At 43.8% G+C, this 23,943-nt stretch overlaps 1 protein-coding gene across 1 annotated transcript in view; it reads left to right on the top strand.

Moving 5' to 3' along the window:
• NSMAF (neutral sphingomyelinase activation associated factor) overlaps positions 1-23,943 on the top strand; it is a 606,375-nt gene that overhangs the window by 472,220 nt on the left and 110,212 nt on the right. The window contains exons 22-23 of the mRNA XM_086965781.1: positions 4,203-4,311; positions 5,972-6,030. Of these exons, the coding sequence (XP_086821907.1) occupies positions 4,203-4,311; positions 5,972-6,030 (168 nt within the window). The remainder of the gene's footprint in view (positions 1-4,202; positions 4,312-5,971; positions 6,031-23,943) is intronic.

Below are 23,943 nucleotides of genomic sequence, written 5' to 3'. Positions count from 1 at the left end.
AAAAGATTTCAAACCCAAGGTACCCGACCACTATTTGGGTTCCCTTGTCTTTGTAAAATATGGGGTTGGGCCATGACGCCTGCTCCAACTGCAAGTCCTTGCAGCTGAAGGTGATTTTGCAAGCCTGCGATGAAGCTCCTGGCAGATCAGCAGAAAAAAGCTCTGTGCCTCCCGTTGGAAATTGCATGCTCGTTCTCGGAGCTGATCCAGCTAATCTTGCAGACTATTCTCATCACATTCTAAATCAGCGTCTTCAAAGTGTAGTACGATCAAGAAGAACAAGAATAAAAAGTTGAAACGTTCTTCGACTTTTCCTAGCAACAACCGTGCTTCTAGGCCACACTCCTGCACTCCAAAAGTGGAGCCGGTGGCTGGGTCCTCTCCTTGCTTTCCTGAGTTCCCCAGACCTGGCAAACTCAAGGAGTTGTACAATTCTTGGACTCCTATCATATGGCTAACCGCTCCCTCTGGCACGCCTTTTGGTCCTACGGAGGCGATAGCTGCCTCTGCTGGATTACCGTTGGCAGGTATGCCCTCGACGCGAGCCAGGCCCTCTGGATCCGTCACGGATCCGCACTGACTCCAACACTGGTGCCACAACCCTTCACGGTCCCAGTCCACCTGACTCATTCTCTGGTACCATCGGCGCTGATTGAAGAACCAGTTCTCCTCTCCAACTCCAACAAGACGTCCACTCGATGTCGACATCTGCCCCGCCCGGACCATGTCAGCTCCTGTACTTGCCACCCCTAGATAGACCTTCTTTTCCAGAAGGAGTGGATGATGAAGAGGGTTACGGCTTACTGGAGGACGACTCGTACGTGGAGCTGGTTGACGCCAAAGGCCTGGACACTTCTCCAGACTCTGGCCTGATTTCTTCCTTGGGTCCTGCCGTGGAGGAAGGCGCATCTTTAACTGTAGTGATGCGCTGGGTGGCAGAGGTCTTTAACCTACAGCTACCCTCCATCGAGGTCACGACCAATGTCTTGAAGAGGTGCTTCAACTGGGGGAAAGTTCTAAAGAGCCACTGATTCTCGTTAATGAGGCCCTCACTGATGTTCTCCTGGGGGCCTTGGCCAAACCCCGCACTGGGGCTGCCATGGACAGAATGATTGCCTGCCCGTATTGTCCTGGCCCTGGAGGCCCAGTCTTCCTTTCCAACATTTCTTTCCTGAGTGCTTGTTGGTGCATGCTTCGACAGGCAAAGTAAACAATTTCCCTACTAGCCCTCCAGATAGGGAATCCAGGAGGCTGGATATCTTTGGAAAGTAGATCTTCTCTTCCACCAGCTTGGCATTGCGGTCAGTGAATGCTGCATGTCTATTGGACTGATACACTTATGCCTTGTTGGATTCTGTTGTGCAACTGCGGCCTGTGCTTCCTGAAGAGGGCTGAGCCATTCTGAACCAGGCATTAGTTGATGGCCAGGATGCAGGGAAGTTCACGATTTGATGTGTAATGGACACCACTGACTCACTAGGGAGTACCATGGCCACTACAATGGCACTCCGTCATGCTTGGTTGAGGTCCACTGGATTTTCACTGGTTGCCCAATTCTCTTTGATAGACATGTCCTTTGACGGCTCCCACCTCTTCGGCAACAAGGCTGACACGTCAAGTGGAACAGGGTCACTGCCAGACCCCTGAGACTTTCCTTGGGTTTCCGGAAACAGCAACAGTCTTCACTCTCAGTATCCACGGCTGGGCCTCCCATGGGCATCTGCAATACCACTCTTACCCCCCTAGTCCAGCAAGCTTCCCAGTGCTTTCATGGCTGGGGTCGCAAATCTCAAAGAGGACATAGAACCCACACCGAGCATATTGTCAGTTCCCCACCCTTCCGGCTACCACAGCCTCTGAACCTTTAATAGGTCCTTAACACAGCACACTCATCCCATTGCTGGCAGGATTAAGCACAACCAGACATAAATGGGGTTATGCCCTTCCACTTCCGGAAACGCTGCCTAACTTGCCACCATCCACAGAACGGCTGAAAGAGCACCATTTTTTTTTGCAGCCTTTGCTGGCCAAAGGAGCCATTGAGAGGGTCTAACCAAACAAGCTCACTGTTCCATAACAAAGGCAGGACAACAGCCAACGGGACTGGACCTGTCCTGGTTATCAAAAGTGGCTCCTTTTTAGGAGCACAAGCCCTCAACCATTACTGGTGGCATGCTTCCTCATCTGGGTTTGCTCCTGGTTTGGCCGGCGCTCCCAGACCTTCTGTTGTTCAAATGTAACAACAAGCATTGGCAATGCAATAGGTCTAACTTTAAAGAAATATTGTATAGTAATCCTAAGCATTAGTAGTAAATCGCATGGGAATAGATATGTATTTATGTGGAAGCAAAGAACTGTATAATAATGTTAGTTGAGGTTAAAAGGTCAGGTGAGCCTTTCAAGCCAGACCTAAACATCCATGAAGATAAGTGGCTGCCTAACTCCATCTGTGCCGCTGTCAGAGAAAAATACCACCAATTTTCTAGTTTTCTAAGACACTTTAATAGCTTTACAATGTCATGTGTTTGCCCTTAAAAGTTCAAGCTCAATCAACTGGATAAAGAAAATGATCCCAGCGTGTGGAGGGCAAGCACTTTTTTGTTGAAGTCCACAAACTTTGCCTAATCAAAACATGTACTCCTGGCTCCCAACACGTAGACTGACTCAAAGCCCCTCTCTAGTGATCTTTACATAACAGTCTGGAAACAGCTGCGCCGTCAAGCCTGACCATAAAAACGCTTTACTGGGTATCTGACATATATTTCTAGTGAACATACCCCCCACCGTCATCCCCTAGACTTATCTGCTCTCCTCAGAATAGAGCAAACCTTGGAATTCCTTAACGCCCTCTTTGCCTTTTGGAGCGAGGTAAGTCATCCTCACCCTTCCTTGCCCTGTGTGTATTAGAGAGATTTGTGTGGTGTTGGCCAATGAACTAACCGCATTGAATAACAAGGATATCCTCTTGCTGTGAATTCAGTACTGCCTATTTGTTTTTCATCATTCTGGAAAAATAACACATAGTGGCTTTGGGCAGTACCACACATTTTACACAAACAGCTGAATGCAATCACAAACAAGGATCAGCCAGCATCGATATTGGCATGCAAGCTTATTTCTAAAGCTTTAATAATAGTTACCAAATTGGCAGCACTTCATGCTTCCCTCAACGCGCTGGTGCTGTAACAGTAGAAGAATTGTCAGAAAGACCCAAAGTGGGCGGAAGCAATGCAAGAATCTCCAATGGTGTCTGTGTTGTTTCTGTTGGACATAGCAGAGGCAGATGCAATGGAAGCTTCCTTCCTGTGCTGATAAAATACATCACTGGAAGAAACAACAGTGCAAGTTTCTCTCATAGGCACACACTTAACTGGAACAGTAAAGGACATAGACGTGCAGGCGTCCTTCACCCACAGAACAGGTATAGCACTGGCGGTAGCAGAGCAAACTTTTGTTGCACACCAGTAGCTCTGAGTGAGCAAGCAGTGTAAGCTGTACACAATTCACAGATGGCACATAAAGATGTTGTCTCATCAGGGACAGCTGCAACAAATCTAGCCGTGTAAGCTTCCCTCACACACTGACACTTGTCTGGAACAGCAGATGGTGTAGATGTGGAACACACAGCATTTATAGATTCTGTCTTCATTAGCACTACTACAATGCAAATAGCAGTTGCAGGCTTCCTTCACAGACTGGCACTTAACTGGAACAGCAGAGGCTATTGAAGTGCAAACTTCCCCTGTGCACAGAACAGATGCAGCACTGATAGTACCAGTGCAAGCGTCCCTTCAGTGCAGACTAGCTACAATCAGTGAACTAGCAGTGGAGGCTTCAACACATGGAGCAGAGGTAGAAATTGGATTCCCTTCCAGGCAGAGCAGCTGCAGCCCTGATAGCAACAGGAAAGTATTCCCTTCCACAAATGACTGCTATAACCAGTAAAGCACCAGTGCAGCTTCTTTACACAGCTTACACTCTTGGCACATAGTTTGTTGTGTAGGTCTGTGGGGTTTAATCAATGGTGTCATATCTTATTCAGGCTCCACACATAAAATCTTATAATATGTAAAAGAACCAGATTTACACCAGTTTTTCTGCTTTTGTTTATCAACCTCAACCTTGTTTGTTAATGCTTGTCCCATTTGATTACTGATTGGATTCCATTTACTAGTTTACTTTTTGGTATGTTGTGCTTGCAGTTTCTCCTAGTGAGGAATCATTTGAAGATCTTACAGAAGAAAGTAAAACACTTGCATGGAGCAACATCAGCAAACTAGAGATTGTGGACCAACTTCAGATACACAAAGAGTAAGTTTTCAGTATGTGAACACTGGAGACTTTTTTTGTAATATATTTGTGAGGTTTATGAAAACCATTAGGGTGTCACCTGAGTGCTCTGTACTTTACACACTGTTGAGCTGAACGATCCTGCTTTCCCAAGGGGGACTAGAACAAAGTTTTACAATTGTTTGTTTAAATTTGCATTAGCCCCAAATTCTAGGAGCAATAAAGAATGTTAAGTACATGGATTTTCTCCATCGCATTGAAGTAAGAGCTGTGGCCCAATCAAATGGCATGGCATCCAATAATTCTAGATAATAGTTCAATACCTCACGCTGTGATACATAGATTGTGACACCAGTGAGGACCTGGACACTGTCTCTGAAGCACATCTACTCTGTACAGTTCCCTGCTCTTCATTGCTCCAGTACTTGATCAAATCAGTACAGCAATCAATTGGAGAAAATAAGTTGCTCTATTCACGGAGGTAAATTCTGGCACAAAATTAAGTTTACAACTGAATGTACCTTTTTTACTCCCGCCAGGAATTCACAAAACGGATTCCTGTCAGCCATGAGTCCATTTGCGTGCACGGAGATCTCTGTCACAAGTTCTGTGCATGTGGAAATGCCACTCAGTGGAAGGGAAATATGGGTGTTCTTAGGTGTTTCAAGGTGTGGTCACCCTTAAGTGTGCAAATTCCACAGACCGTTCACAAACTCTTCGTAGTCCCCTTTCCAGTCTGTAAACTGTAAGTTTCTTTTTACTCGTGTACTGGGCTGGCATAAGTCCTTTTCCACGATGGGAAGGGGAATGAATCCTGCACAGATATGGTGGGAGTGTACAGAAGGGCTTCCACCACCAGGGATAAATATTTTCCTAGCAATATAGAGAACTCTGCAGCATAATTTGGATATCAATGGTAATGTCATATGACCTTCCCAGGAATCTTTATGGCAAGGTGTTTGTAGGTATTTCAGTAGAAGAACCAAGGTCAGCCTGGAAAGGCTTTACTGGTGAGCCACAGATTCAAGCGATCCAACTAAGGAGACTGATTTTTAGCCATAATGGGGAAAAAATTCTGGAATGATTTTTCTCAAGAAAGCCTGCTTCTTTCTGAAAACAATAACAGTCTGCCTTGTCGTTGATGACATTTTCATTAGTGGTGGTTTTACTGCTATATAAATAAACACAGGTGTAAGCTTTTCACAAATTGTATTTGCATGTCTTGTTACGAAGAAGAGTTGCGTTGTCAGCCACCTTCATTAGAGAGTTTATAAAGTTTATAAAGATAGCATAATATGGTATGGAGTTCTTGAAAATGTAAAAATATTTTAAACCAAGCTAACTAGTATCTGTATAGGGATTGAAGTTGGTTAGCTTTTTTTGTTGTGAGTTCAGTTGCAATGAATGGAGAGTAGAATGTAATGAGTTTTATGAACAGTAATTTTTGTTTTTATAATTATACGGGATAGTTGATATACACATCTTCATTTTAGCTAACTAATACTTTGAAAGCTACAAGCTTGCTATATGTCTACATTTAGAAATATTTGTTGAACTCTAACTACTTACATGGTTTCTGTGAAGTAAAATAAATTGACAAATGTACTTCTTACGTTGTACTTAATAGTTTCAACTACAAACACTTATTCTCATATTTAATACTATTTTGCATTAATTACAGGGCAGTTACGGGTATTGCTGTGTCAAACAACGGCGGTTCAATTTTCACAACATCCCAAGGTATGTCTGAGTAGCATTTACTCATTGTCATTCTTATTTCATTATTCTTTATTTCGGTTAACAACCTTAAAAGAATGCAATACAATACATTTTAAAACATTATAATACAATATATATATCTACAAAATACCAGGTTAAGAATAAAGGAGAACTAGCAGCAAGGTCCTTCTCAGTTAAATCAGTGCACATATTCGAGGAACATTCAATAAATAGCAATCCATAATATTTAAAAAGATGTTATGAAACAATAAAAACAAAGTACCAGTAAACACTAAGATCAGGCCAATTCCTATTATCATTATCTAGTCAAAGTTACAGTATAAGCCTAGATCGTATTCAATTACAATATAAGCCTAGATCATATTCAGTTACATGCACCACTTGTTAGTAATAATATCAGTTGGGTTACATTAGATAATTACATAATGCACACACGTTCCAGTAAAGATTACGTATGCGCAATTAGTTCAAATACAATAGGCACAAGTCAGGATACATTCAGCTGCTGAACTACAGTCATGCCATCTCTCTATTTACTTTACATTTTATAGCCTTTTCTCTTCCTGACTATTGCTACTGATAGGAGGAAGCGGCTTAGACTGAATACTATTGGGCATGCAGTATCACCTTTAAACACTCTTTCGCCAACTTTAATATGGCGAAGGCCCAGGAGTTGGCATATGGGTTTTAGCCATTTTTTCCTTGCATATAAGTAAGCGGGACATATAAATAACACATGGGACTCGTCTTACCTCAGGCCCATTTCGCATAAATCGGATCCAGTGCTACCTCCTGGTCCTTTATTGCAGTGCCATTTCGAAGTCCTAGATTTAATTTGGAGGGCACTATAGCGAAATTTTAGATATAAAGATTTGGCCATTGGTGGGTAGATTTCGTCCATAAAAGATTCTAGTTTCATATCCATTTGTAATTCGAAGAACCCAAGGGTCAGAGTCCCCAGGTTAGGATTTCTCAACACAGAATCTTTAATATATTCCCAATACCTATTCTTTAACAATTTCTTAGAGTTATTGGTAATCAAATCCGGATCTGACCATAAACTACTTAAACCCAGCTTTGTTAACCATTTTTCGATGTAGGCCAGCCATATTAAACATGTAGAGTTTTTTATTGCCATTATCTCCTTTAGAGCCTCTCTGTAGTCCACTAGCTCGTCAGTGAACCAGAGACGGACCCAATATAACAATGGGCGCAATGCAGCATGGTCATCTGATCGGCGAAAATTAAGATCCCATATAACCGGATTAAGGGGAGTAGAGATAGGTATACCTAGCAACTGTCTGATAAATTTGTTTTCCTGGACCAAGAAAGTGCCTTTCGAGATATGTCCCCAGAGTTCTGCACCGTAAAGGGAAGCAGATTGTGCTTTATATTTGAACAAAGTGATTGCTGGAGTAACTGATTTATAATGACTATTTTTGTGTTTCCTTAAAATAGGAGCTTGATTCTGAACTAGTCTGATCTTTGAGGTTTCTAGTTGAGATTTCCAAGATATTTTACTATGTAAAGTGATACCCAGGTACTTAAAACTTTGGACTTCTTCAATTTTTTCATTATTTATATAAAAAGTTTTGTTAAAACCTTTATGTGGGTTGATTGCCATGACCTTAGTTTTGGACGAGTTAATTTCGAGCTTCTTGTCCTGACAATACAACCTAAATTTATTAAGAAGGTTCTGGAGTCCTTTAGGGGTTTGGGAAATTAAAATAGTGTCATCCGCAAATAATAGTGCCGGAACGGCTTGACCACACAACTTGGGAAAGTCATGCTCGCAGCCCAAGAGGGTGTCAGGGATGTCATTAACATAAAGGGAGAATAAAGTAAGCGCTATGACACATCCTTGCCTAACTCCTCTCGCTATGTCTATTTTCTCACTCAGCTCCCCGTTTGGCCCCCATCTGACCCTTGCAAAATTTTTCTCGTGCAGTCTGATCAGTTGTTGGAGAATGTTCCAAGGGACACCCATATCATTTAGCGTTCTCCAGAGGTTCCCCCTCTGAACAAGATCAAAGGCTGCTCTTAGATCAACGAAGGCCACATACATATGGGAGTTCTTTATGTTAATATATTTCCAGATTAAACATAAAAATCTAAAAACCTGGTCCACTGTACTAATTCTAGGTCTAAAACCAGCCTGGTACTTTGTAAGAATGGAGTGGTCCTCGACCCATGCATTAAGCCTACTAAGAAGTTGGCGGGAAAATATTTTTTGCAGCACATCAATCAAGCTGATAGGTCGATAATGAGATGGATTAGACCTATCACCTTTCTTAAATATATTCACGACCCTCCAGGTCTCCGGAATTGGGGCCCCTCTGGTTATTTTATTTGTAAGTAAATTAATGTAGGGAGCCCAAATAAAATCCTCATGCTTCCAGAGGTCCCCTGGTATTCTGTCTGGACCTGGGGCTTTACCCGATTTCACCGCCTTAATTGCTGAGATGGTCTCCATTAAGTTAAAAATTAAAGGATTCTCATATGGGGCTAACCTGATTCGTTGTATTACACAGTCTTCCTCTTCTCCTTTACAAGAGTAGAGCAAGGAAAAGTGTTTGACCCAGGTGTTTTCTTCAAGAAATCTGTCATTTGCCACTGTGACCCCTTTCGTGCCCCTTGCAATGAGGCTCCAGAAAGAGTTCTGATCGTTTAGTTTGCAGGCCTCAAGCAGATCCGACCAGACCCTCTCATCCCAATCCATCTTGGCTATCTGAACAGTTTTTTTATACTGTGTCCTCTTAGCTCTAACAATGTCTAATTGTTTTCCTTTCACAGCTTTGATAAGATTTGTTTTAGCTCGTCTACAAGCTTGGTTGTACACAAGATTTTCCTGTGTATGAGACCGGCGCTCAGAGTCCTTCCTTTTTATCGCCTTTGTTAGAGCAATACCAAGTTCGGAAATTAACTGATCATGGGTCTCCATGACAAGTGAGTTATCAATAACAACGTCAGCATCAACTAATGGAGTCATGTATTTAACAAAGAGTTGATAGACCTTCCTGACAGTGCCCCCACTACCCAATACCGCGGGCCACTTCAGGCACCTGCGATTGTTGGATTCTATAGGTTCACGTGAGGATATGAGGTCCGTACTACCTTTTACGCTAGAGGAGATAAAAAGTGAGTCTTGAGTGCACAAGGAAAGTGGAAAGTGATCACTTTCAGTACGCTTGTCTACCCTTATATCCACTAGCATTGGCCATAAGGCCAGAGAAACTAAGATATAATCTAGATGGCTTATGCAAACCCCTCTGACAAATGTTGGTCGAGTAGGACAGTCGGAGGGAAATCACCCATTACATTCACGTAGTCTATGTTCAAGTGTCATGCTTAGAATTTGTAGGGCACTTGTTGTACATGCAACTTTGTACTCTGCATCAATATAAGGAATATTATTAACGGTATCCTCATCCCTGTATCCTCATCCCTGTGAACATCTTCCAGACCTAGAATGGGCTCAAAGTTCCTGTTAAAGTCACCACCTATAATTAACATAGGATTGTCGCCCAGCTCCGAGATAATGTTACATAGCTGCGTTATTACTGGTGACTCCTTACATGGGTTATGCGGTCTACTATAAATATTGATCACATAAAGTGTAGGTCCTTTGGGTTTTTTTAATTCTAAGATCAATATATCGGTTTTTTTTTAATCTATTTGTTTAAATGTGACCCCCATTGTTATTCTGGCCCAAATCATCAGACCCCCAGAAGGTCTGCCGCCATGTGTATTAACAGCTGGAATAAAAAAAGACCTATATCCAATTTTATAGTAGTTTTCTAACCCCCAGGTTTCTTGGAACAGAATGAGGTCCCCGCTCTCGAGATATTGGTGCCAAACTGGGTCAGGCAGATTCTTTTTTATTCCTGCGATGTTCCAGGAGATTAGCCTAGCCTCCCTTGTTTTAATACTGGACGCATGCCCAGAAGCCATAGTGGTACTCGTAGGGGTATCTAGTATTGGTGGATCTACATCTGCTGCGTCTACTGAGCAAGTCATTAAGATCGATGGATGCGTGGCCTTAAGGTCATTTCGAATCTCATCATCTAGTATAGACAAAGATGTTTCACTAGCCAATGAATTGCCCAGTATCGCTGCTAATTCTTGCGATTCTTGCCCCTGGTAGCTAGGTAGATCAGGGACATTGTGGTTAAAAGTTGGACTAACACAATTTAGCCTTTCTAGATCCTCAAGTATATTACAATTTTCCACCATGTTTGTCTCATTCATAGGAATGTCATTTGTAGAGACAATTCTCTGGGATATGAAATCGCATGCTATATGGTCGTCAGGTACTCTACTGCGTGCCATGATATGGCCCCTCTGGAGTCAATCACAGTCGTTTAGACCTGACAGTATCCCAAATCTATTTTCTAGTCTTATCTCCCAATCGTTTACTGGGGCACCCACATCCCTTCTGTATGCCCCTGTGTTCCACCTGTGCCTTGGAGTATTAGAATGTGCAGCCCCAAATCTATTTCCTGAATTCATCCCCCAGTCATTTGTAGAAACACCCGCATCCCATCTGTGCGCCCATGCATTCCACCTAGGCCTTACAATATTCGGTTGTATCACACCTTTCTTCTCGCCTTGAAAAAATTCAAGAGTAAGGGGAACAATAGTTCCACTCCTACGTTGGGGGGGAGAATGTTTGACAAGACATTAGGTAATACAGCCGTATTAGAAAAATTCAACACCACACAGTCACCTTTGAACATTTTTTAGGTCTGCTCCCTATCCAGGCTACCCTCCTAGCCGTCTTAATCTCCCCAGCTAGCTGTTGTTTCCCCCATGGAGCCATCTGCATATTACCTGACAGCCAGTGTAGTGCCTTGCTAGTCAAAGATGAAACAGATTCTGACTGGCTAGGTTGTAAGACAGGTACATTGGCCAACACCAGCACCAAAGGTGAGGCCTCTGCTATTAATTGGAGAGAAGCTATCTCCGGGCACGGTGCAATTGGTGCAGTTGATCTTATTGTAAGATCTTCTCTTGTTGCTGCCTCGTTATCTAGGTTTTCTGGTGCCTGCCCAGGAGGGATAGTCAATGCGGTGTTTCCGCTACCCTGTATCTCGCTTGCAGTATACTCTTTATTTATATCGGCTAAGTTTGATACTAGATTTGTCATACTACCCACCTCCTCGGCAATCTTATTCTGTACCCCACCCAGTCTTTTTACCTCGGCGGTGAGCTTATCAATTTTACACATCAGTGGTTTGATAATCGCCTTTATCTTACAGTCAAGCATATCCGCTATCCTATCAAACAGCTCATCACCCATGGTTTGCCTGGCACTATCCTCCTCATGATCCGTACTGATTTCCTTGGATTTCGATGGCGGTGTAACCCTTTTTCTCCCAGATCGTAGTCCCCCCCCCCCCCCCCCCCCCCCCCCCCGCTTGGGCTGTGTTTTCCTACATATCCTGTCTGCCCTAGTTACAGGGGTGGGGGGGGGGGGGGGGGGGGGGGGGCTTGCTCAGTGATCGCATCCACCTGTGTGTCAGGATCAGTAAGGACGTCCGTATCAGCATCGACCAACAACAGGCTACATTGGTCGGGAATTTTATTAACATGAAGATCAATGTCAGGGGCGTCACTATTTACAGCAGGCAATGGTACTACTATTGGTGGTGAATCAGAATTTTGACTCGGGGGGGGGGGGGGTAAAGAATGGGAGATTGGTTCAGTCCTAACGACTGCCTTCTTTCACTGTTGATTTTAGTTACCACCTGAACCAGATAGTTTTCCATAGTATTGGAAGCGGGGGCAGGAAGTTTTTTAGACATAATGTTCAATCACATGAATTAAAAGAGGGTGAATGCCAAAGAACAATCACAGTATGAGATGGAAGAAGCTAGGTCAAATAATATCCTTAGATACAATGCAGTCAATTAAGCAATGAAGTCTTACTTCGAAAATCTGTCTCTGTCACCAATTAAGCAGGGGTTCTGGCCCAGTCCAGTCGCGGACAGTCTCGGACTGTCTAAGACTGTCCGCCCTTTGTCCGGGCTTCGTCCTCGCGGGACGAGGGCCCTTGCGCAGCTTTAAGCGCCTCCTGGCGCGCTTGGTGGTGGCGTCAGCCTCGGGAATTCTGGGTAGTGTAGTTGAGCTGACCGGCGGAGCCAAGCCCGGCCGGTCGTCCGATGAGGTTGGGGGCGGAGCCAAGCCCGGCCGTGGATCTACGGTACATGAGCCCCGGTGTCCTGCACAAACAGCAAGCAAACAAAAAGTCATTCTTATAGTTTTCCATTGGTGCACTATTTTCTGATGAGTACAGATGTTATGTGAGTTAAATCAAAATGTATAATTAGTGCTTGTATTTAAAAATATTGCTTTGAATTCATTCTTGGTGTACGGAGAAGTACTTCATCCAAAGCTTACACAAGCCGACATTGTAATACGTCATATGTTGTTAGTGAGTGACAATAGGGCCATGCCTCATTTGGCAGCTTCTTAACCCGAAAGTCAAATTTTCTAGCAATTGCAATGGAAAGGTACAATTCTGTAAAGAATACCTATAGGATTGTGCTTTTCTTCCTATATTTCTAGACTATCAGATATAGTAATGTTTTTACAAAAACTGATATCTAGACAAATCTTGGAAAAGACTACAAATATACTATTGACCAAGAGTAACAGCTAAATTCCAGTACACTCTACTAGTCCAGGCCCCATAAAACACCTATTTCTTTGCACTGAGCCAAACAGTTGAACTGGCCATATAAACTTCCAGGCAGAATCACATAGAGCTCCTTCGATCAGAAGACCTTCATCAGAACTCATCAACTGAACCTTTGCTGCATACTTGACAAGCAGGGTTGCAATACTCCAGTATTTTACCAGCATGGTCAGTATTTTCATGTTAAAGCTGGTAAACATATAGGAAAAATCAATCAAAGGCCTGTAATCATCTGTATTGAAATGTACACATAAAGAAATTAAAGTACTTTAAATGTATTTTAGAGTTTTCCAGACGGTTACAAATTTCTTTTAAAACTTATAGAATCTAATTTGCCATGGTAAGAATGAATTTCGATTTCAGATGATTTTACATATGATATTCAAGTACAATTTTCTAACTCTCCCACCCCACCAAACATTAAAACATAAAGAAATTAGAGATGTTTTCCACAGAGAAAGATGGAAACCATATTTTAAATAGTCTTATATGGCTTTGGGAGGTTCAGATCCTAAAGCCTATCATAATGGTAAAGAGGAGGAAACAAAGGTGAGATCTCTGTCAGGATTCTGCACACCAATAGGACTTCACCAGAAGGGGACTGCATGTGACTTCCCCAATTAACCCTATCCAGCCAGAATGAGAGCTACTTGACCATTTACATAAAACCAGTTCCCAAGGTATCAAAATCCTTCTCCAGGCACCAATCGGGCTAAGTGCGCCAGATATTCCAGAATAATCTGTGGACATTGTTATTTCTGAAGGCTCAATAGCATTGTTTGAAATTACCAGGTCTTTTCATTGTCCCTAGCAATCCACCAGAACACGGGCTAAAAAAGCCAGTCCCTCACCAGGGGACGAGGCTTGCATGGATAACCCATCATAATCCTTTATAATAGTGGAAGAGGCATCAGAAAAAAACTGGAAACCAAGCTTGAGACTTGAGTGAGGTTGCCAAGATCACGTCTGCATTTTGAATACTTGTTTAGAATCATAGCAAATGTCAGGATCATAACAAATAGAAGGAAGGCTTAAATGGACAGTCTGACCAATCCTGCACAAAGGCACGTACTGTTGCCTCTTCCGGGGCTAGTTGCCAATGGAAGAACATTGGAACCAGCCAATGAACTGGGTTCCATCTCCCCAAATGCATTTGAACTGGTGTCAGTTTAGTATGCAGGCGCTACCTTTGTCGGGATGTACGATTCAGAGTTCACCATTTTCATAACCTAGGGGGGGGGGCAGGGGGGGAGTATTTTGATTGAATGGATTGTTGGATGTCCAAGCAAAAATGGCAATATTTGCACAGTAGCTCCCCAAAGTTTCTTGACCTCTTCTATTTCAGCTGTTTGATGATTCTGACTGCTGGTATATTGTGCATTCTTATGAGAATGCAAGACTTGAACTGGTTCCCTGGCATGTACTGTACCACCAAAAGAGCTCCATTCAATTCATATGAAGAGGAGGTTCATCCTTAGACCATTTCCTGACAACCAAAATCTGCCTGCACTTTGTTTACCAGCTGGATATGTGGAAGTCATATGCTGGGACCATGTTGGAGGTTCTCCTGAAGATGGCCTAACCTTTCTAAGTGAATATAGAGTCTAATCCCGATGGAAGTTCCATTCTGACCTTCTCTGTCAAGTCCATCTCTTCCATGTAAGTCATGCCCTTCCTCAGATGCTGAGCCCGACAAAGGGGCTAAACGTGGAGCTTCGCTAGGGATCGTCCGCCATCCTGGCTGCGCAAGCCAACCTCCTTCCTAGAAATTTCTATTATAGGAGGTATCAGAGGATAGATTAACACCCCCCCCCAGGTTTTATCAACAAATTCCAGTGGTGGGCGTTCCCTAGCAAGGCTCCACGCCTAAGCCCTTTGTCCGGCTCATTTATGCTTACTGCATAGGCATCTTCCCTTCCACTTAGCAGCACGCTACTCCTTGAGCAATAGCAGTGCCGTGACCCTGTCAGAGGAGTCTTGGGCTGCTGCGGAGAGAGGCGTGGATCGCACTTTTGCTTCCCTTGTATGGCGGTAGGCGGATGCCTACCCATGGAGGAGACCGACTCGTCTCCTGGACCATTCGCTCGGAACAGGAGTGCTTGCCGATCGGCCACTGGTGGGGCTGCGATACCATAAGCGGTACTCCTGGGCAGCAGAGCTATGGTGCAGGCTCAGCACTCTTCCCCCCTCATTTGTGCAGGCTCTGGGGACTTTAAATGTTCTGGGCCTTTGCCTCGACCGCTGAAATACCTGTTCTTGGAGTGCCAGTGAGTGGGGAAGATGCACATAGGAATGGGGCTGCCTGGAAGGACCCCTAGACCTGGCAGCACTTTATTGGAGTGGTGGATACTGTGGGACCGCCCTTCGCCTTCCCTGACCGGTGACGTGCTGCTGCAGCCTACATCCTTGCCCACTAGGCCAGGCCTAATGGGGCACTACCTATAAAAGAGCAAACCCAAGTCCTGGGGAGCCGGATACGACCATCTGGGGGTATCCGCTGTCAAAGGTAGCCGTGGCCTTCCTTGTGCTGCTCTGAGTAGGCTCCTGGTCTCCTCCCTGTGACTGGTAGCGACCTAACTAGTGAGCCGTCCAAATTGCTGGGCTGCTCGTGCTGTGCAGCACTTCAACATACTCTGGCGATCACAAGCAGGCCCTAATGTGCAGGCAGAATCTTCTACCTGACTGGCACTAGCAATGCTTTCTCACAATCTAACAGTAGAAAATGCATGAGTGATGATTTTTCCCTGCCTATACACTAGCAGTGCAGCTACAGCGGAGCTCCATTCTTGCTGTCAAATGCAAACTTTAGGAATCTGATCTCAAATACTCTCGACTATTCCCATCATGGCTATGGGTCTTGACAGATCGCACATCACTCTTCTTCACTGATCTTGAGGAGGCCTTTAACTGGGCAGAGCTGAACCAGGCTGGGGGGGTCTCTTCATCGTTGCTACCGGCAGTGGACTCCCAGGTCTCCGACAGACAACGACGTGGATTCCGAGGCCGTTGCATGAATCGCAGCTGGCGTGCTCACCCAATCTGGAGTAATACAAGAGAGGAGTTGGACACTCTTCAGACCATGACAGAGACAGCACTACATCTTCCAGCGATGAGGGCTCCTCCACATCCTGATTTACCCCATTGGGTTCTGGCTACATGAAACCCCAAACAGCAGACCACCTCCTTTAACTTTCTTCAAGAGCTAGATTAACATCATGTTTCCCCCTTCCTTAACACATGCCCCTGCAGTTCTTGTCAGGCCCTGCGCCAGTATAGATTATGAAGAGTATACTGGATATTCCACCACCTGAAATGAAGGGGGTGACTGCACTCTTGCACACACTAAAAGCTGTCACCAGTCTTTGTTAGCTTGCCTTCACTGGCGCCAGTTGTTCACATTTTTGGACGGAAGCCTGTTGTACTTCCACTCTCTTTGGTATGTACTCTTTTCCTAGGTGAGCCAATTAACACTACCCCGTTCTACTCCAGATACCACCTCTCCGGCAACTGCCATAATGGCTCAAACTAACATACTTACCTGGAACATTCAGGACATGCATACTCCTTCCTGTAGATATGCTGTATACTCCTACTGACGCTGACCAGCAACACACAATGCATTTCTGCAGGAATCCCATCTCACTCAAGCAGAGGTTTCTAGCTTACAAAAGAGTTTGAGAGGCCAGATATTCTCTGCTACCTGTTCCACGTATGCTTGTTGGGTCTTGGTGTGGATAAAAGAGAGAGCCCTTTTTCTTGCTGGACCACAGTGGCTGATCCAGGGAGGCACTATGTCTTCATATAGGACAGGCTGGAGGGCCGAAATATGTTACTTTGTGTGATATATGCCCCTAACACTGAACAGGTGGCCTTCCTGGAATCTCTATCTCACTGGAGTGGGCTCCCCTGGTTTCTCGGTGGGGACTTCAACTTTGTCCTGAATGTTGCTCTTGACTGCTCCTTCCCCCCCCTGTGAAATGCTTCAGCAAGGGTTTATCCATTCTATTCTCATTCACATGGTTGGATAGATCATCATGCTTAATTTAGCTCCCTACATTATTTTCATTGATTACCTTGGGCGAACTCACTCTGATCATAACCCTTAACTTCATCATCTGTGCTGGGAATGTAGCTTTCTTCCAATCCCAACATGGCACTTACTAACAGCGGCACTGGACGACCGTACCTTTCGTGCATCCCGCAGCAATACTATATCAAAATTCTACAACCTTAATGCAAACACTGTCTCATCTTAACTGGTCGAGTGGGATGCCTTTACGATTGAGCCCGAGGGCATTGTTCTAGGCAGCACCCTGAATACACACGGCCAGCTCGAAGGTGATCCCTTTCAAGTGGAGAAGGCACTGCTTGGTTACGAGAAACAGGCAGAAAACTTCTACTGAGGGCATGGAGTGTCTTAGCCAAGCGTGCAGTGAGTTATTAGAGAGACTTTGCTGTTTTAATTATGCAGAGCACTCTGTGAAGATAGTCTGAAGTGTATACATCGGGAGTGCTGCTGGCCTGGCTTGTCTGACAGGACCAGCCCAATGTCCCATAATTGCCATGTGGTAGGGTCTGGTGCTTTCATACATACACAAAGCAATATTCATTTTGTGTTGATTCGACATTATACTTCACTGTACGAGTTTGCATCCACTGCATCAGCAAAGGGGTTTCGAGTCCTCTGTAACCTTTCTGCTTCTTCCCCGACCGCTGCTGGGACAGAGGGAGGAACTTACCAGCTTCATTTCACTTGAGATCAACAAGGCTATACACGTGCTTGCCTCTGGGAAACCTCCGGCCCCTGATGGGCTACCACCGTAATTTTTACAAAACCATAGCTCCCCTCCTTCCTCACGCCTGAAGTTTCTATACGACGTGGCTATGGCGACTGCTTGTCTTCCACCCTCGCTTCGCAAAGCACTTCCTATATCACTGCCCAAACCTGGCAAAGATCCCTCTGTGATGGAGTCTTATCAGCCGCTTGCAAACCGTTTTGCAGATTACAAAATACTTGCTAAGATCCTAGCCGATCATCTGGCTCCCCTAGTCCCTCAATTGGTTCATCCAGACCAAAATGGGTTTGTAATGGCCTGAAACACCACCCCCAATTTACACTGGTTCTTTTGTATACTGGAGTATGCCCCTGCTTACTGGCAGCAGGTAGGCTGTTGTCTAGTGCTAGATCTAGAAAAAGCCTTTGAATCTCTGGAATGGACCTACGTATTTGTGGTGCTACCACAATATGGTCTAGACGCCCACTTCATCCGCATAATGAAACTCCTTTACTCAATCCACCACTAGGGTGAAAACTGGTTGTCTTATCTCTGACCCTGTATCGATACATAGTGGTTCCCCGCTCAATGACAGAACTCATTCAGCCTCACTCTATGCAAACAATTTGGACAATTTGCTCCTCTCCCTGAGGGACATCCACGATGTTCTGGTAGGCATAGCGCGAGCACTCGATCAATTTGCAAGTATATCAGGTCTCAAAGTCAACTGGGCTAAATCTTACTTCTTCCCATTGGCAGCTACCACGACAGACCTTGCTCTTAAAATAAATGGCACTCTCTTACCCTGACAGGTGCACGTATCCCTTTCTGGGTCTAAGAATATACCGCACTCCTGCAGACCTCCTTGATGGCAATCTCACGCGCTGTGACCTTACTGCACTCACAGACACAGATAGCTTTCTGGCAGACTCTGCCACTTTCAGAAGCAGGCCGCTGTAGCTCTTACAAAGCTGGTGATGTTGCCATGCGTTTTGTGATTCTTTGCGAATCTCCCTCTCTATATTGCTCTGCTCTTCTTTCGCTCCCTCAAACAACAGATATAATATTTTATCTAGAATGCAACACGGCGTAGGTTGCACTCACAAAGCTCTACCTCCTGTTCAATCAAGGTGGCTCTGACGTCCCGCACTTTGAACACTACTATCTGGCATCACACTAGAGTGGGTGGCTAGATGGTTATAATGCTACACCTCTTTCACACCTTCACTAAAACAGTACCACCTCGCTACTGCCTTTTACAGATGGCATGTTGCTATTACCGAAGGAGCCTCTAACTCACCCTCTTGGTGACTCCATATGTTCCAGTGCTCCCATTGCTTGGTACACCCTTTGGAGCGTTGATTACTTCCCTACTGGAAATGGCCCCTTGGCATTCAGTGGAAAGCCATAGTCTGGGGGATCTTTATCAGAACGGTGTTCTCCTCCCATTGGAGGATCTCATTACCGACGCTGGACTATACCCAGGAAAATATCTAATGCACAACTTCCTCAACTGTATGTTGGGGAGCACTGTGGGACAATTTATTAAGAACTCACAACACACCTAACGATCCAATATCCACATGTCGCGGGGTGGGTTGTCATTTAATAAAATGGTTTGCTAGCTCTTTACATACACACACTGCTGTACCACTCACTCCATTATGACGCCATTGGGACTGTGAGCTGGGCTGTTCGGACAAGGAATGCCAGGACATTCTGGAATATCCGGCCTTGGTGCCTTGCAATGCATGCTTCAAGTTAATTCAATACTACCTAATATACAGGGCATACCTCACTCCAGACAAAATCAACTGCAATTTTCACCATTCAGCTACAGCCTTCTCCTGATGCTTCTTAATAGATGCTGATTTTCTACACATGTACTGGTCATGCACACACTCTCCCAGTATTTGCTGGGTATAAAAAATCTCCTGCCATGCTGTACAGGGAACCTCTCATAGCATACATGAATGGTGTGCCTTCTGGGTATGTTTCGCCACACCAAAAAGTATATAGTGACTTCGCGGTTTCTGGATCTAGCTCTTTTATTGGCTAAATGGTTGATCACCTGTAAATGAGTCACTCACCCCCCTAACACATTGCCTGGGCACACTCTATGAAGGCCTAGGCTCAGATCACTGCCATACGCCTGGAGGATGTCAGGGGCCTGCGTAAATACCCAATCTCGAATTGCTGCGACACTGCTCAGTGAGCGTCAGTCTTCCCTGAAAGAAGATAATCTAGATAATATTCTCCAATTAAGACACAGCATTTTATACCTGTATGTGATTCAAGATATCACCAAATGGTCACGCTGATCCCTGAAAGTAGATGCCTAACCGCTAGTAACCTCTGTACTGCACACCTCTATGCTTGTTAGTGCATGAATACTTGCCATGTACTCAAACATGATATTGTAAAATGTCAGTTATGTGAGAGCAACATGCACAATTCTTTATGTATATGAATAAAAAACTATTAATAAAAAGATTTTTGGAAACAAAATAAGACATTTCCTGCTAGTTTTGGGAAAAAAAGATTGGTCTCGGTCTTGCAGGCCAAATGAGCCTTCTGTAGAATTCTGTTTAAAGCCATGCATGATCTTCAAGACACAGCAATCATTGGTGATGAGCTCGCAGTTGTGAATAAAACTCTTCAATCTCTGCCTGTTGCAAAGGGAGAATGGTGTAGACTCACCTGACAAAAGGAGTACGTCTGCATTTAGGAAGTAGTAGAAGTCATTGAATTTTCTTTGTTCTTCCTACAGGTAACCTCCCCTCTGGGGGACTTTTAGGAACCTTATTACTACATCTGTGAGATGACTGCCTCTGCTTTGTCTGCTTCCTGTGAAAACCTTGCGATAAAATACTTTTCTGTGGAAGTACTGTTTCTGGTGAATATATGATTCCATTCCGCAAACAAAAATCCCGCATACCATCACTCCGCATTTTTTAGTCCGCAAAAACCATTACTCCTCAAGCCATAATTCCGCAAACTTTTACAACGCATATGACTTTACAACGCATGCAATTACAACGCAAATGCATATGTGGTGAAGTCATATACTTTGTAAAAGTACCTTATTTTTAAAAATATATATATAAATATTATATATATATATATATATATATATATATATACACACATATATATTTTTAATTAAAATGAAACATTATTTCTTTAAAATTACATTATATTTAGAACTATATTAATATTACACATATATATATATGTATGTATATATATATATATATATATATATATATATATATATATATATATATATTTAATTTTTATTAATTAATAATTACCCTATACACCCTAAAAACTAATCCCACCCTAGTCCCTTTAAATACCCCAGCACCCTTAAACACTAACCCTAAAGATACCCCTGTACCCCAAAACCCAAACCTACCCCATAACCCTAAAAATACCCCTGTACCCCAAAACCTAAACCTACCCCTGAACCCTAAAAATACCCCTGTACCCCAAACCCAAAACAACAACTGAACCCTAAAAATACCCCTGTACCCCAAAACCCAAAACAACCCCTGAACCCTAAAAATTCCCCTGTACCCCAAAACCCAAAACAACCCCTGAACCCTAAAAATACCCCTGTACCCCAAAACCCAAAACAACCCCTGAACCCTAAAAATACCCCTGTACCCCAAAACCCAAACCCAGCCCTGAACCCTAAAAATACCCCTGTACCCCAAAACCCAAAACAACCCCTGAATCCTAAAAAATACCCCTGTACCCCAAAACGCAAACCTACCCCTGAACCCTAAAAATACCCCTGTACCCCTTAACCCTTAAATACCCCTGCACCCCATAACCCAAACCCACCCTTAAAATACTCCTGAACCCAAAAAACATATACTCCAAAACCCCAAACAAAAACCATATACTTACCTTACAACTTACCTTAAAACATATACTTTTACCAATCATGCTTTTACAACGATTTTCGTTGTAAAAGCATGCGTGATAAAAGCATATAATATATAAAGGCATGCGTTGTAAAAAAATGCGGAGTAAAGGTACCTGCGTTATCATGGAATGAGGAGTAAAGGAATGCGGAGTAAAAAATGCGGAGTGACGGTATTTTACCGTTTCTGGTACCTATTCATGCAGATGCTAACATACTTCTCTAGATCCTTTCTGTAAGGCTTGCCAAAAAGCCATACTGACACGGCCAGTATTTGAAGTGTACGGCGTCCCTAATTTAGAGTCTTCTTAGAGGAGCAAAATTCTGCTTCATTTAGACACAATTGTGCAATTATCCTTGCCTATTAACCATATGGGTAAATGTGTCCAGCTGAGTAGAATATCGGATATTGCAGCCCTGGTTTAATCTACCACCTCTAGTATTTTAATCAGAAGCTGCAAATATCAAGTATGCTATCTGGAAAATGACACCACAGGCTTACAGTAACGTTCTTCAGGCCCCTGGCATTCTTTGCAAAACACATTAACATTTTCGGGTCAATCTTCAGGATCTCAGTAACTCTGACTTCAGTAGAAGATAGGGGCACTCCCCCACAGTTAATTCCAAATTAGCATATTTCAAATCTTTCTGTCAAGTGGCTTCCATAGGAATGCATGGGTATATGCCAGAGGTCTGGGATATAGACTCTGTCCAAAAACCCAAACCCACGTTAAACCCTAAAATTACCCTTCCCACCCAAAAACCCAAACAGCTAGTTAAACCCTAAAATTACCCATCCCACCCCAAAACCCACTCCTACCCTGAACCCTAAAATTACCCTTTCCACATAAAAATCCAAACCCACTCTGAATTCTAAAATTACCCTTCCTACCCAAAATTACAAACCCACCCTAAACCCTAAAATTATCCTTCCCACCCAAAAAATCCAAACCTGCCCTAAATTCTAAAATTGCCCTCCCCACCCAAACACACCCTATACCCTAAAATGACCCTTCCCACCCAAAAACCCAAACTTGCCCAAAACCCTAAAATGACCCTTCTCTCTTAAAAACCCAAACCCACCCTAAAATTACCCTTTCCCACCCAAAAACCCAAACCCACTCTAAATTCTAAAATTACCCTTCCCACCCAAAAAACCCAAACCTACGCTAAACCCTAAAATGACCCTTCCCACCCAAAAACCCAAACCCACTCTAAATTCTAAAATTACCCTTCCCACCCAAAAAACCCAAACCTGCGGTAAACCCTAAAATTACCCTTCTCACCCAAAAACCCAAACCTGCCCAAAAGTCTGAAATTACCCTTAACACTTAAAAACCCAAACCCACCCTAAAATTACTCTTCCCACCCAAATCCCAAACCCACCCTAAACCATGCAATTACCCTCCCCACTCAAAACCTCAAACACACCCTAAAATGACCCTCCTCACCCAAAATCCCAACCCACCCTAAACTCTAAACTTGCCCTTCCCACACAAAAACTGAACCGCCCCTAATCCATATATATTTACCTTGTACTTAGATGAAAAACACAAAATAAACCACTGAATGGAATGAAATGAAATGAAAAAAGCATGTATTAAGTGCATAGCTACCTGGGGGCATCCCAGTGCTAAAACAATAGACACCACAACCACATTAAGACAAAACCCAAGTTTTCAAATGTTTACGAAAGCCAAATGATTAGATTCACTGCATAGTTGAAGTGGAAGAGTATTCCATATCCTGGCAGCATTGTAAGAAAACAGACGGCCACCACTTCTAGCCTTGTTGATCCTGGGTACTACGGCAAGATGGAGGTCGGCCGAATGTAGGCGTTTATTCGAGAGGTAAGGCAGAATAATGGAACGATTGATGGACGGTCCCTTCCCCGCTAGCATCTTGTGAAAGATACTCATGGCCTTAAATTTAACACTCTCCTGAATAGGGTGCCAGTGAAGAGATTTCAGGGCTGGCTTCGCAAATTGACATTTGGGGTCCCAAAAAGCATCCCTGCGTCGCAATTTTGCACCTTCTGGAGTTTTGAGATATTAGCACAAGGGGCTCCTTAATAGAGAACATTTCCGTAGTCCAGGCAAGAAAGAATGAGAGCCTGGCCCATAAGCCTTCTTGAAAGAAAGGGTAGAAGTGGGAGGACTTTCCGAACCATTCTTAGGATGCCGTAACAGGAAGCTGCCACAATCCGAGCCAGTGCATTAAAGCTCAGATCACGGTCAAGCAGATACCTAAACTTTTAATCTGGTTCTTTGGAGCAGGAACGGAGCCCAAACAGACTAGCCACATTACTTCTGCTATTAAAAATGGAGGGATTCCCAAAAAGCATCATCTGTCTTATCTCCATTCAGTTTCAAATATGAATGATCCATCCACTTGGCCACCTTCTTCAAGCAAGGATGTAGGTCAAGAGAGGAATTGGCAAAATGGTTCAGGGCCACAACAAGTTGAGTGTCTGCGTAGGTCACTATATGGACCCCAAAAGGAAGCACAAT

The sequence above is a fragment of the Lissotriton vulgaris genome, chromosome 4_1 (assembly GCF_964263255.1).
Source record: "Lissotriton vulgaris chromosome 4_1, aLisVul1.2, whole genome shotgun sequence".
Classification (NCBI taxonomy): Eukaryota; Metazoa; Chordata; class Amphibia; order Caudata; family Salamandridae; genus Lissotriton; species Lissotriton vulgaris.
The sequence above is the reverse complement of the archived record's forward strand: the minus strand, read 5'-3'. Positions and strand labels throughout refer to the sequence as shown.